General features: G+C 44.5%; 1 protein-coding gene across 4 annotated transcripts in view; it reads right to left on the reverse strand.

Moving 5' to 3' along the window:
- LOC110498762 (histone acetyltransferase p300) overlaps window positions 1–12,500 on the reverse strand; it is a 52,871-nt gene that overhangs the window by 6,711 nt on the left and 33,660 nt on the right. Inside the window, exons 12-28 of one of the 4 annotated variants that reach the window (XM_090212703.1) lie at window positions 11,442–11,524; window positions 11,023–11,190; window positions 9,561–10,022; window positions 8,816–9,242; window positions 8,521–8,639; window positions 8,149–8,388; window positions 7,316–7,404; window positions 6,389–6,469; window positions 5,740–5,796; window positions 5,562–5,639; window positions 5,383–5,450; window positions 5,122–5,272; window positions 3,742–3,888; window positions 3,321–3,600; window positions 2,931–3,098; window positions 2,526–2,687; window positions 229–510 (exon numbers count right to left, since the gene is read on the reverse strand). In XM_090212703.1, coding sequence (XP_090068829.1) covers window positions 229–510; window positions 2,526–2,687; window positions 2,931–3,098; window positions 3,321–3,600; window positions 3,742–3,888; window positions 5,122–5,272; window positions 5,383–5,450; window positions 5,562–5,639; window positions 5,740–5,796; window positions 6,389–6,469; window positions 7,316–7,404; window positions 8,149–8,388; window positions 8,521–8,639; window positions 8,816–9,242; window positions 9,561–10,022; window positions 11,023–11,190; window positions 11,442–11,524 — 3,062 coding nt within the window. Of the gene's footprint in view, window positions 1–228; window positions 511–2,525; window positions 2,688–2,903; window positions 3,099–3,320; window positions 3,601–3,741; window positions 3,889–5,121; window positions 5,273–5,382; window positions 5,451–5,561; window positions 5,640–5,739; window positions 5,797–6,388; window positions 6,500–7,315; window positions 7,405–8,148; window positions 8,389–8,520; window positions 8,640–8,815; window positions 9,243–9,560; window positions 10,023–11,022; window positions 11,191–11,441; window positions 11,525–12,500 lie in introns of all 4 variants that reach the window. The other 3 variants (XM_090212702.1, XM_090212701.1, XM_090212700.1) reach the window with 3 other exon arrangements.

A 12,500-nucleotide genomic window follows, 5' to 3' on the forward strand; every position in this document is an offset into this window, starting at 1 on the left:
CAAGGAATCAGGATAATCCACAGTACTGTTGACCAAACAGTGGTTTTAGTAACCCCCTAAAAAAGTACAAGCAGGAACATTGTGTAGCCTAATCATTGAAAATTACAGACAAACACAATTGTGTCGTAAGAGGAAGGCAATGTTGGTGTTTAATTTTCTGTTTATCGTCCCAGCTCTAACCTTCCTCTCCTCTTCCTCCACCCCTCTAACCTGAACCCTAACCCTCACCTCGCAGACGGTGCAGTGGTAGCGTGTCTCCACGTGGCCCTTGCACTCATTGCAGGTGTAAACGAAGCGGTCCTGGCTCTGGTTGTGGAGCTCCACCAGCATGCACATGGAGCTCCACTTGGACCTGCGCAGCGAGCTGAACTCCAGGTGTTTGTCGCGGGCCAGGGTGAGAAAGGCGTCGCGCCCGTCCATCAGGTCGCAGGCCATTAGGCCGTCGGGGTCCGTGATGGGGCCCAGCGTGTTGGACATAGGTGCCGCTATCAGACGGATCACAAAGAATACCTGGCGAGGAGAGAGCAGAACAGAGTTAATGGAGAAGACATTTAGACCGGTTTTATTTTGTTGTCTGTCAAGGGTCATTTTAACTTGATTGTACAATAGAGGGCACTATATGTTGGGGTCATGGGTCACATGTACAGTTGAAGTCGGATGTTTACATACACCTTAGCCAATTACATTTAAACTCAGTTTTTCAAAATTCCTGACATTTAATCCTAGTAAAATTGCCTCGTCTTAGGTCAGTAAGGTTCACCACTTTATTTTAAGAATGTGAAATGTCAGAATAATAGTAGAGAGAATGGTTGATTTCATCTTATTTCTTTCATCACATTCCCAGTGGGTCAGAAGTTTACAGGCTTCCCACAATAAGTTGGGTGAATTTTGGCCCGTTCCTCCTGACAGAGCTGGTGTAACGGAGTCAGGTTTGTAGGCTTCCTTGCTCGCACACGCTTTTTCAGTTCTGCCCACAAATTTTCTATAGGACTGAGGTCAGGGCTTTGTGATGGCCTCTCCAATATCTTGACATTGTTGTCCCTTAGCCATTTTGCCACAAGTTTGGAAGTATGCTTGGGGTCATTGTCCATTTGGAAGACCCATCTGCGACCAAGCTTTAACTTCCTGACTGATGTCTTGAGATGTGGATATTTTGAAGCAACATCATTTTCCTGCCTCATGACGCCATTTATTTTGTGAAGTGCACCAGTCCCTCCTGCAGCAAAGCACCCCTACCACATTATGCTGCCAACCCGTGCTTCACTGTTGGGATGTTGTTCTTCGGCTTGCAAGCCTCCCCCTTTTTCCTCCAAACATAATGATGGTCATTATGGCCAAACAGTTCTATTTTTGTTTAATCAGACCAAAGGACATTTCTCCAAAAAGTACGATCTTTGTCCCCGCTGTTTTGGAGCAGTGGCTTCTTCCTTGCTGAACGGCCTTTCAGGTTATGTTGAAATAGGCCTTGTTTTACTGTGGATATAGATACTTTTGTACCCGTTTCTTCCAGCATCTTCACAAGGTCCTTTGCTGAGGTTCTGGGATTGATTTGCACCAAAGTACATTAATCTCCAGGAGACAGAACACGTCTCCTTCCTGAGCGGTATGACGGCTGCATGGTCCCATAGTATTTATACTTGCGTACTATTGTTTGTACAGATGAACATGGCGTTTGGAAATTGCTCCCAAGGATGAACCAGACTTGTGGAGGTCTACGTTTTTTTTTCTGAGGTCTTGGCTGATTTCTTCTGATTTTCCCATGATGTCAAGCAAAGAGGCACTGAGTTTGAAGGTAGTCCATTAAATACATCCACAGGTACACCTCCAATTGACTCAAATTATGTCAATTAGCCTATCAGAAGCTTCTAAAGCCATGACAATTTTCTAGAATTTTCCAAGCTGTTTAAAGGCACAGTCAACTTAGCGTATGTAAACTTCTGACCCACTGGAATTGTGATACAGTGAATTATAAGTGAAATAATCTGTTTGTAAACAAAAAATGACTTGTGTCATGCACAAAGTAGATATCCTAATCGACTTGCCAAAACTATAGTTAGTTAACAAGAAATTTGTGGAGTGGTTGAAAAACGAGTTAATGACTCCAAACTTCCGACTTCAACTGTATATAGATAGCACATGAAAGGTTAGCACAGGTGAGAGAGGGCATACAGGTCTTACCATATCACAGAACATGCTCATAGATTTCACCTCTACGCCTTTTCTATGCAAATATTTGTATTGGAACTAAACCATTTATCTTTTGTATGCTCAATAAATGGGAACTTCACCCGAAAAGAGTTAATGTTTGGAAAACAATTTTGGTTCTCTCCTGTGCCATTAGCTTTTTATAGGAAATCGCGACTACAACGGTCTTAGTGGAAAGTGTTTAGGTTGTGAAAGTGACTCGTTCAGATCTTAAACCTGATTCTCACCAATTTACTCCAAGCGAGGCTGATTTACTACATAATTTTCGCAACTTAGGTTCAGAAATACAATAAAAACACGCAACAGTCACTCCCTTCTACCTCTTTGTGCTTCTCCATGCTGGCGTAGAGTTTCTGAGAGAGGTCATTGGACACGTTGGGCAAGCCTGGCTTCTTCTTATTGGCTCGGCTCATGCTGCTCTTATTCTTAGAAGTCTTCTTGGTGTTCTTCTTCTTGGCGTTCTTGCTGTCGCCCTTCGTGGCCTGGAGGTGAATTACACACACCACAGTAGTAACCATTTTTTTTTTTTTTTTTTTTTTACAACCAATGTAGAAATGCAATTCATACAAAAATCTATTCAACATTTTGTATTAAGTGAAACATAAAAACATAATCAAATTATCACACTGATTGAAAGAGATCAAATGAAATCACATCAAAACAAACCCAAAGATCCATATGAACACACTGCAATGTACCTTGTGGTAAATGTCCATCCCACTTACATCTATGCTCTCGTTGGAAGTGCTGTTTTCCTCTCTCTTCCTCTCCTCCTCCTCCTGCTCCAGCTCCTTGATGCTCTCCTCCAGCACGTTGGGCCAGAAGTCCCCCTCAAAGTACGGCAGCTCCTTGGCACTTGTCAGACGGTCCTCCGTGGCCTGCTTGAAGATGTCCTGAGCGAGGGACAGAAATATATTAAACGCAGATTTAACACGCCACTCGTCCTGCTTTATGAAACAAATGAGTAACACCACTTCAAGTTGTCACAACATGAACGGTGATAAAATGGAGCTTCTCAGAGGCCAATCCATGACTGTCCTTGTGTGCTCAACCCTCCACTTGCCGAAGAAGACAATTTAATAAAATTCTAACTTTGACCCCGCAAGCCTCTTTACCTTGAAGTCATGCACAATACGCTCTGCCACAGCCTTGTCCAGCATCTTCCTATACCACTCCTGAAGCCTCTTGGGCTTGGGGATCTTCTGGTCCATAGGGTGACAGTGGAAGATGTAGTCGTCCCCTTCACTAGGTGGGCACGCCCAGATGTGACCCGTCGTGTACCCCAGCTTCTTGACATACTCCAGATAGCCAATGAGAATCTCATGGTAGACGCCCGTCCTCAGAGAACGAGGCTGGAAGAAGTGAACACTGTCCAGGTACGAGATGTACACGCGCCTGGGGAGAGATGGAGAGGGGAGAGATGGAGAGAGGAGAGAGAGAGGGCGGGAGAGAGCAAGGATGAGGTCCAGTCCTTAACATTAACATAAAACTGCTCCCCACGGAGTTGAGAAAATGTACCCTTCCAATAACTATCACCTCTGATTGGGAGGAGGGCAGTCCGAGCCGTACTCCTGTACATGCATGCCGAAGAAGCAGACATCAGCTCCATCGATGTCCTCAAACGCAAACAGGGCTTTCGTTCTGTATGGGAATGACTCACACATCTCCCCAGTGTCCACAAACCTGGAGAGAGACAAGAGACGTCTGATGCTAGAATGACAGCATGCATGCATACTAACAGGTTTGGTAGGTTACTTTCTAAATGTAATCCGTTAGTTTCTAGTTACAGTACCTATGCATAATTATCAGTAACGTAACTTTTGGGTTACCCAAACTCAGTAATGTAATTGATTACTTTCACTTACTTTTCAATTACTTTCCCCTTAAGAGGCATTAGAAGACAAAAAGGATCCATCAAACGCATTTGGTGTGTCATCATAGTGGTCTCTGACTTGTGGTCAGACTTGCTCAAGTGAAACAAACTTAAGTCCAATGCAACTGTTCTCAATATTAAATCATCTCTAATTAAGAATAAAGTACCAAAATGTACTTCTTAGAAAGAGCAATTACTGCAGCAAGAATTTAGCTAGGACTGTCTGAGTGGTCCAAGTTGGGAGGGGAAAACTGAAAACTAGATATTGGCAGAGAGGTTTGGAACTCTTTCTTATTGCTCTATTAACCAATGTACCACCTGGTGATGTCACCAGGCAGGCCAAAACGCCATCCCACCACAAAAGGCTGACATTTCAGGCTCTTTTCAAAACAACGCTTTTACAAAAAGGCTATTTATAATTTTACAATTTGACCGTATTATTCAAATCTCATAGTGTGGAAATATATAAAAACAAGAAAATCACATTTTTGACTGCACTGGACATTTAAATTTGCACCTTTTTTCCAATGCTAAATTGAATGTCATTGTTTTCTCAAAGGTGACATAACGTATTTTTTTCCACAAACATCCTTTCTGAATGTAAAAGTAATCCAAGAAGTAGAAATCTAGTTTCTCCAAAAGTATCCAAAGTGACTACAATATTTTTGATTGGTAACGTAACTAACTACAGTTAGTTTTGGTAATCAGATTACATGTAATCAGTTACTCCCAAACCCTGCATACCAATATATTTATATATTCACCATCTTTCATCATACTGCTTCTCCATCTACCATGCTCTGGTCTCAAACTCTTTCTACCTTGCAATTCTGAAACGGAAAAAAACCCCTCTCAAATTCTGAGATTAAAAAAAGGTGATCCAATCCTCTCAGATTTACAGTGCCTAGGGGTAGCATCTAGGGGTTGATTTGGGATTCAACAAATTACTACATTAACCCCACTCGTTCTGCCTCTTATCCCTTTCTCCTGTTCTACTTCAGGGAAACACGCTCACTATTCCCCCAGTGGTGCCTGTCCCTTACCTGGACTTCATGCCTGGTTTGACCTCCACCACCTTGTCTGAGACGTGGACCACTCGGATGGTGACGTCACCCGACTCAGGGTGGCTCTGACGCTTCAGGTAGTCATTCACTCTAGTCTCCAAATAACAGCCCAGCTTAGTGTGGGGCAACCCTGGAGAGAGGGAGATAAGCTAGGTAAAGGAGGGAGGAACTACCTCAAATGATGACGGGTAAGTAATATTTAGGGTTAAAAAGAAGGGGAAAAAAGACATCGGTACTTACTTTTGGCAGCATACTTGTTCTCTCTCCGCGTCTTATTCAACTTCTTTAAGCAGCCATCACAATTAAAACTGGTGGGTGAAAAAGTTAATTAGCGTCAGTAGAGATGCCAGAACCTTCTAATAAGACTAACTGCTTCCTCTCTTCTCGTTACAGGGAACAAGGCATGCAGACAGACTTACCCTAACGGCCAGATAGTGTCGTTGTGCAGGACACAGATCTGGTGCATCTTACGTCCGCAGTCCATACATTCCACAAGTCTGCAGAGAGGAACGAGAGGAGAGAAATAAATCAGACTGCTTACGTCGCCACAACTAAATGTAATTACTCAACAAGATACACTTCCAACGGTGGACTTACAATTCAGGATCCAGTGTGTCATTCTTCTTCTTCTCAAACTGATCTTTACCGATGGAACTGAAATTAGAAAGAAGAAATGTAACACACATACCGCAACAATAGCAACCAGGCCACCCCCAGTTAAAATGCCTCATGAAAAAAAATGTTGAAAGGGTAAGGTGGATGAACCACAGTCTAACCAACCAATAAAATACAGCTTCATAAACTCCAAACTCCAAATGACAATCAGGTGAAAGCATTGGATTCTCTGGCAGGGCTCTCATCCAACATTTCATATCAAGTTTAAGACTTATTTGGCCTGATTTTCAAATATGCAATTTTGCAATTTTGATTTACTGAAGAGGTGCTGCAGAACAGATGTAGGCCAATAGAGGAAAACCACAGTCTACGAGGTGAGACAAACAATAACTGCGACAGTAGAGATGTACAATAAAACCAAATCAACTACTGTAGGAGAGAGAATACCACAGACATGTAAGGAAGACATTCACAATAACCACAAATGGAGGTACTTTAAAGCTGATATGAGGGAGAAGCTTAGCATATGAGGAGTCAAATAAAAGCCTATAGATAAAAGTATAGAATAAAGTTTACGTTAAACCAAAAGAAAAGTTGAGGGAAGGCTAGTGGATGGTAACGTTCTACTCACGTCGGAGGCTGGGAGGGGTCGTCTCCCAGGGACACGTTGTCCCCCTGGATTTCGTTGAAGCACTTCTCACAGAAGTGGTACCTGCCAGCAAGAAGCCCAAATTTTGGTGAACTACACCGTTCCCCAACAGCACAGCCAATCACAGAGAAGGCACGGAGAGGCAGCCACCAATCAAGGCATGACAGGGTGGGAGCAAGCACGCAGGCACACAGGAGACAGGACGAGCGCAGAGCAGGCAGGGCAGGCGTCGTCGTCAGAACAGCCAATCATGATTCAGGATGGAAGGAAAAGGGGGAGGGATAGATGGGGTTTGGAGGCGCATGATTGGACCAGACAAAAGCAAGCCAATGCAGAAGTCACAAGCATTGACGACACAGGGAAAGGGCAGAAAGGGTTGGATGGAGGAATGATTTGAATGGTGAGGAGAGAACAAGACAACATCCAGGACAACAGAGCAGAAGGCCAAGGCAAAGCACAGATTAGCGTTTTGGGCAGGAGAAGATGAGCAAAACCATCACAGCTACATATACAGCAGTGACAGAATCAACTGGAGGGGAAGCCTGGGTCAATGCAGATACTGAACAGATGAACAGCGACACAGACAATAGTTCTATTATAGAGTTCATTTTAAAGTGGGTCCTTTCTTATCTATGTACATATTCGTACCTGATCACAGCCTACAGCTTTTGTTAGAAATTGAAGTTTGAAGAAATGTCCAGAAAGGCAGTAAAAAAGGACCGACTTAAAATGTAATTGCGTTAAGCACATGGATATTAAAATGGGGAAAAACGTGGCAAACCATTTACTCCCAGAGAAACACAAAATTCAACATACAGTCATTATGACATTTATCACCATGTGTATGGGTGTGTGTGTGTGTGTGTGTGTGTGAGAGAGAGAGACACACACACTCGGCTCCCTCTCTACCTGTTCTGGTAGCTGAAGTAGGCAGCGTCCCGGGGAATAGTGCACAGCTGCTTCCCATAGCAGCACAACGTCTGGGGAGAGAACTCCAACTGAAGGGAGGGAAAAAAATGCAGGAAAGAGAGAAAGTTAGATGATAAATCAACAATTCTTTAATCCCCAAGTTATTTGTATAGTGCTTTTCAATACAGGTAACAAAGTGATTCACATAAAATAACAACGGTACTAACAAAGAAACAAAGACAGGGGGAAGGACAATGAACAAAGATTACGAATTAAAAATCATACAATAAAGCATCTTTATGTTCAGTAGTGCCAGGAGTTGTTCCAGACCATCCAACCAGGGAAAACTCTGGGCCCAATTCATGATTATGACACAAAGACGATCACTGTATCAGTATCTAGAGCTTCTTCACCAGCCAAAAACAATCTGTTTTCATGGAGGCAATTTGGTTAGGCCAAAGGAATGTGCCAGCCCTGGGTCACATGGCCCTTCAGGCTCTTAGTACATGACAACAGCTGTCCGGCCTTATGGTCCTTCTGAGGGGCTTAACCCTGACATCCACACCACTTCTCTCATTTTCATAAAAAGGAGTCACTCCGGTCATCCCTGTGGACCGCTTAGCAAAGTCATAAATAGCTGCAAGTTTATGTTCAATATTAAGTGTTGAAATGTAATATGGCGATGTTATGCCAACGCTGAAATTAACCACCCCTCGTTTTGGATGTGAAACTAGCAATGCAATAACCACATCTAGCTGGGAACTATATGTCACACACACACAGCTGAATACCAACCGGACACACACACACACACACACACACACCCATCTCACCTTCCTGCCGCAGCAGTAGCCCAGGCTGACCATGACGGGGTCTATCTCAGCCTCGAACACCTCGGCCAGCTTGGAGCAGTACTTGTAGACGCGGGACGTCTTGCGGTTGTACAGCCAGGCGTTGTTCAACATGACCCAGATGTCATCCACGTACTGCCAGGGTTCCTGGTACTGGCCAGTGTCCAGCTTACGCTTTATAGTGGACAGGTCCATGGGGGTCTTCACTATGTCAAAGTAGTCCTGGAGAGGGGTATGGTCAAGTCAAGTTTCCTTTATTATTTGAAAAGTGGGAAATTTTGTGTGTAAAAAGTACATATCTTTTTAATAGAACATTAAAACCAGACTAAAACGGTGTGAATATACAGTACATACAGGTATGCCCAGTAGATGAGGGTCCACAGGCTGTCTGAAGGGCAGAGACTCTGGGTCCTGGCGATACAGAGACTCCAGGGTAGGCATCAAGGCCTGGCGCAGCTCCTCTGGCTTGAAGACTGAGATAGGTGGGAGGAGAAGAGGGGAAGGGGTAGAGAGGTTAGGGTTGAAGTTGGATTCAGAAACCGACTATAACTCCGCAAGAACATAACCACAGATAGTGTATAGAGACGTATAACTTGTACATAGTATATATGCCGTCACAGAATCATCAACAGAATAAAGCAGTCCTTACTCTTCTTCTTGCTCTGGGCACCAGACGGAATACCAGGGGAATCTGATCCCTTCTCCTCCTCTTTCGGCTCCTTCTTCACCTCCGGTTTCCGGTCTTCCATCTTCACCCTTTCCTCACTCTTAACCCCCGACGATGACGTTTCCATGGGAACACCTTTGCCCCCTTGGCTTCCACACTCCTCTTTCTTCACCCCCTCCATTTTGATGGGTTTGTTCTCCGTCTTGATGTTGGATAGCTTCCCCCCCTTGGAGCAGCCTTCCTCCCAGTCGTCCTCCTCGTCCTGCTGCTGCTTGACCTCCGCCTTTGGGTCCACGGAGGCCGAGGCGTCCGACTGGGAGGCCTGCTGGGAGGCCGTGTCCACACTGCTGACTGACGCTGGGGTCAGAGCCTGACAGTCCTGGGACTGGAAGCCACCCTTCTGGGACATCTGTGAGGAGGGATCGAGAGAGAGCAAAAGCTAAAAGTTAGAAAAAGATTGATACTACAAGAGAATGCAACAACAACCCCCATGGGTGTTACAGTGAAGGAGAGAGTCAGGCGAGAGGTCAGAGGAAATTCCTAAATAATTGTTTACTACATTGACCATTAACTGTTCCATTTTGCAGCTGTATGTATCATGGTGGAGTCAATGTTGTGATCACTTCTGTAAACCAATGTCCTATTTATACCATGTGTTGAAAATGGACGATTATAGCAGTATGTTTTTTTTCTAAATGATCGAATAAATCAAGTCAATTAATCTCACCGGAGTGCGAGGCGTGCGAGGGAGCTGGGCTCCATGGGGGTTGGGTGTTGTGGAGGGGTGACCAGGGTGAGATGGCGTGGTGGCCCCTGCTCCCATTCCCTGCTGCATGGGCTTATTGGAGCCTGGCCCCTGGCTGCCGGGCCCTAGCTGCTGCTGGGGGCCTGGGGGGGGCAGCTGGGGCGGGTTAGGGGTGTGGGGCTGGGGGGTCTGTGAGCCTGCTAGCCTGGGTGGTGTTTGGTGGGGTGTAGGGGTGATGCTGCGGGCGGGGGAGGGCGAGCTCTGGCGCATGGCCGAGAGGTGGGTTATTGAGTTGGGCTGCTGGGGGTTGTTGGACGAGGGGCCTCCACCCACACTCTGGGGACCCATGGGCCCCACCGAGGGGACACCGCTACCCCCTCCGACCGAACCGGGCCCGGCTAGAGGGCTGTTGGCGGGGAGAGGGGAAGGAATGGGCATTGGAGTCTGTAGGGAGAGAGAGGGAAACGGAGAGAACAGATGAGGCATTTAGCATTCATACATTATTCAGAGGTTAACATAAACCATGTTCAACAGGGACATCCTCCAATAAACCTCTACATGAGGACACACTAGTGTAGGCAGGAGGGTTTGACTGGTGCATATACAGATGTGTGGGAACGTATTAGTGATTACATTTAGTTGGTTTAGTTAATATGATTCAATTAAAAACTATGGTTGCAACTTCCGAAGTTCACCAGTAAACTACAGGAATTTGAAACTTTCCATAAGTATTTATAATGTAAAATATATAAAATCATAAATTAAGACGATTGTAATATAAATAAAAAATGACAAAGCTGTAAAACATCCTATATAGAACCAGTTGGTGTTACGAAATGAGGATTTCAGCATGAAATATCCTTTATATTGTTTACACACATTTGACCCTGTCAATATGTGTTGTAAATGTTTTGAAACCAAATTGGTGGCAGTTGTGAAAAAAAGTTAATAGTTGGAAGAGTTGCTGAGTTCATTGGAAAGTATGTCATTGTTGATAACATCCTTTCATTAATAAATAATTTCTGGGTAACAATTAAATACCTTAATGTGATTTTTAATTGAAAACAATGGTTAAATAAATTAAAATAGCTTAGCAAAGAGCAATTTCTCAAGCAAGAATTTAGCTAGGAGTGTCTGGGATAGGTAAACTGAAAACTAGCTCTTCTAGAGCTCTTACACTAAAAGGGTATTATAATTTTCACAATGTCACAGTATTATTCCAAACGGAGTGTGGAAATAATTTTATTTTTAAAAAAACTGTTAAATCCCATTGGACTGGGCAATTACAAAAATGACAAAACTCAAGCAACTTTGGTAAACTTTGGGTAGTTTCTAACCCTAATTAAAACAAACAGCATTGAAGCCCTCGTATGGTCAAGCACCAATACTTTTTGCGTACCCAATCTGTCCATCGACATAGATCACATACTTCCACCTCTCTCACCTGTGCCATGCCTCCCTGGTTGCCTTGCTGGTTCATACCAGGCTGTGCCATGCCGGGCTGCCCCGTGCCGAGGCTTGGTCCTGGGCTGGAGCCTGGGAACTGTCCCTGGGGAAGGTACTGGTTCTGGCCCACGTTGGGCTGGCCCATCCTGGGGTTCCCCATGCCCATCTGCAGGAGACAACAGGCATGGTTTAGAATATAACTTATATTAGTCCTTTGACACTTTGGATACTAGGGATTACACTGTATGTGGCATCAATGTATACATTAGTGCTATGACCTATGGTTCCTCTTGCAATGGAATAGGTCTATAAGATCTATTGAAGACTCAAACTTTTATATTTGGGTATAATGGTTTATTTTCAAAAGAAAAGCTTATGCACATTAAGTGCATGTAAAGCCTTGATGAGCACACTGACCTGGTTGATGGGTGTGAGGGGGAGAGGAGGGGTGGACCTCTGGCCCATAGACTGCATCCCCATCTGGTTGAACTGGTTCATACCTGAAGAAAAACAGCCGTGAGGAGCATACAGAGAACACCGCTAGTGTAGCAATTAGGGATATGCATATTTCCCTTTGAGGCTACATGGGATATGATACGTTTTAGTTTGAAACGAGTCGGTGCGATTCGGTTTGATTAGAGAACGAGTCAATGCACTCACATGTTGCATAAACACATTACCTTTTCATTCCAAATTAAAATCTGCTGATGATTTAGCTCATGAGCTGGTCCTCAAAGCTGGATCGGTCTACACTGACTTGTGTGAATCAGGGTTCCCCAACTGGCAAGCCCGATGGTTTCATTTGGGCTCCCAAGTTGAGCAATTAGTTTTGTTTTTATTGTTGGACATAAGATTGTAAAAAACAGGAAATCAGCTCCAAGTGATTTTAATGTTGGGAATCTGTTCCCCAGTATTCCCACACATGGAGACGTGATTGTATACAAATGTATGCAAGGTTCGAAATGATTATGTTTCAGTCAAATAATATATCTGTTTAGGCTTCTTGCAGTCCACAAATGACTTGTTATTATGTTCCAGCCCCCCGACCATCCTCTCAAGAAATTGGCCCGTGGCTGAATGCAGTCGGTCTAAATGGTGTATGTACTTTTGATTGGGGAAGCAGCAAACCTTCACTGTGGGGACAACGTCGGCGATGCATTTCCTGATGAAGCCGGCAACGATGGGGATTAGCTCGTCGATGCCATCGGCAGAGTCGCAGAACATATTCCAGTCAGCGCTAACAAAGCAGTCCTGCAGCATAGCCTCCACTTCGATGGAGCATTTCTCTACAGAGCGCATCATGGGTACTTCCTGTTAAAGCATCGGTTTGTAAACAGGAAGCAGGAGTATAGAACCATGAACTGATTTGCCCAAGAGGGGACAAGGGAGGGCCTTGTATGCTAGCTTGTGGGTTGAGTAATAGTGGCCTAGGGCGTCATCACCCCTAGTGGCGAAGGAGACGTGTTGATAGAAGTT

The sequence above is a fragment of the Oncorhynchus mykiss genome, chromosome 20, assembly GCF_057628025.1.
Source record: "Oncorhynchus mykiss isolate SJ-2025 chromosome 20, ASM5762802v1, whole genome shotgun sequence".
In the NCBI taxonomy this organism is placed as follows: domain Eukaryota; kingdom Metazoa; phylum Chordata; class Actinopteri; order Salmoniformes; family Salmonidae; genus Oncorhynchus; species Oncorhynchus mykiss.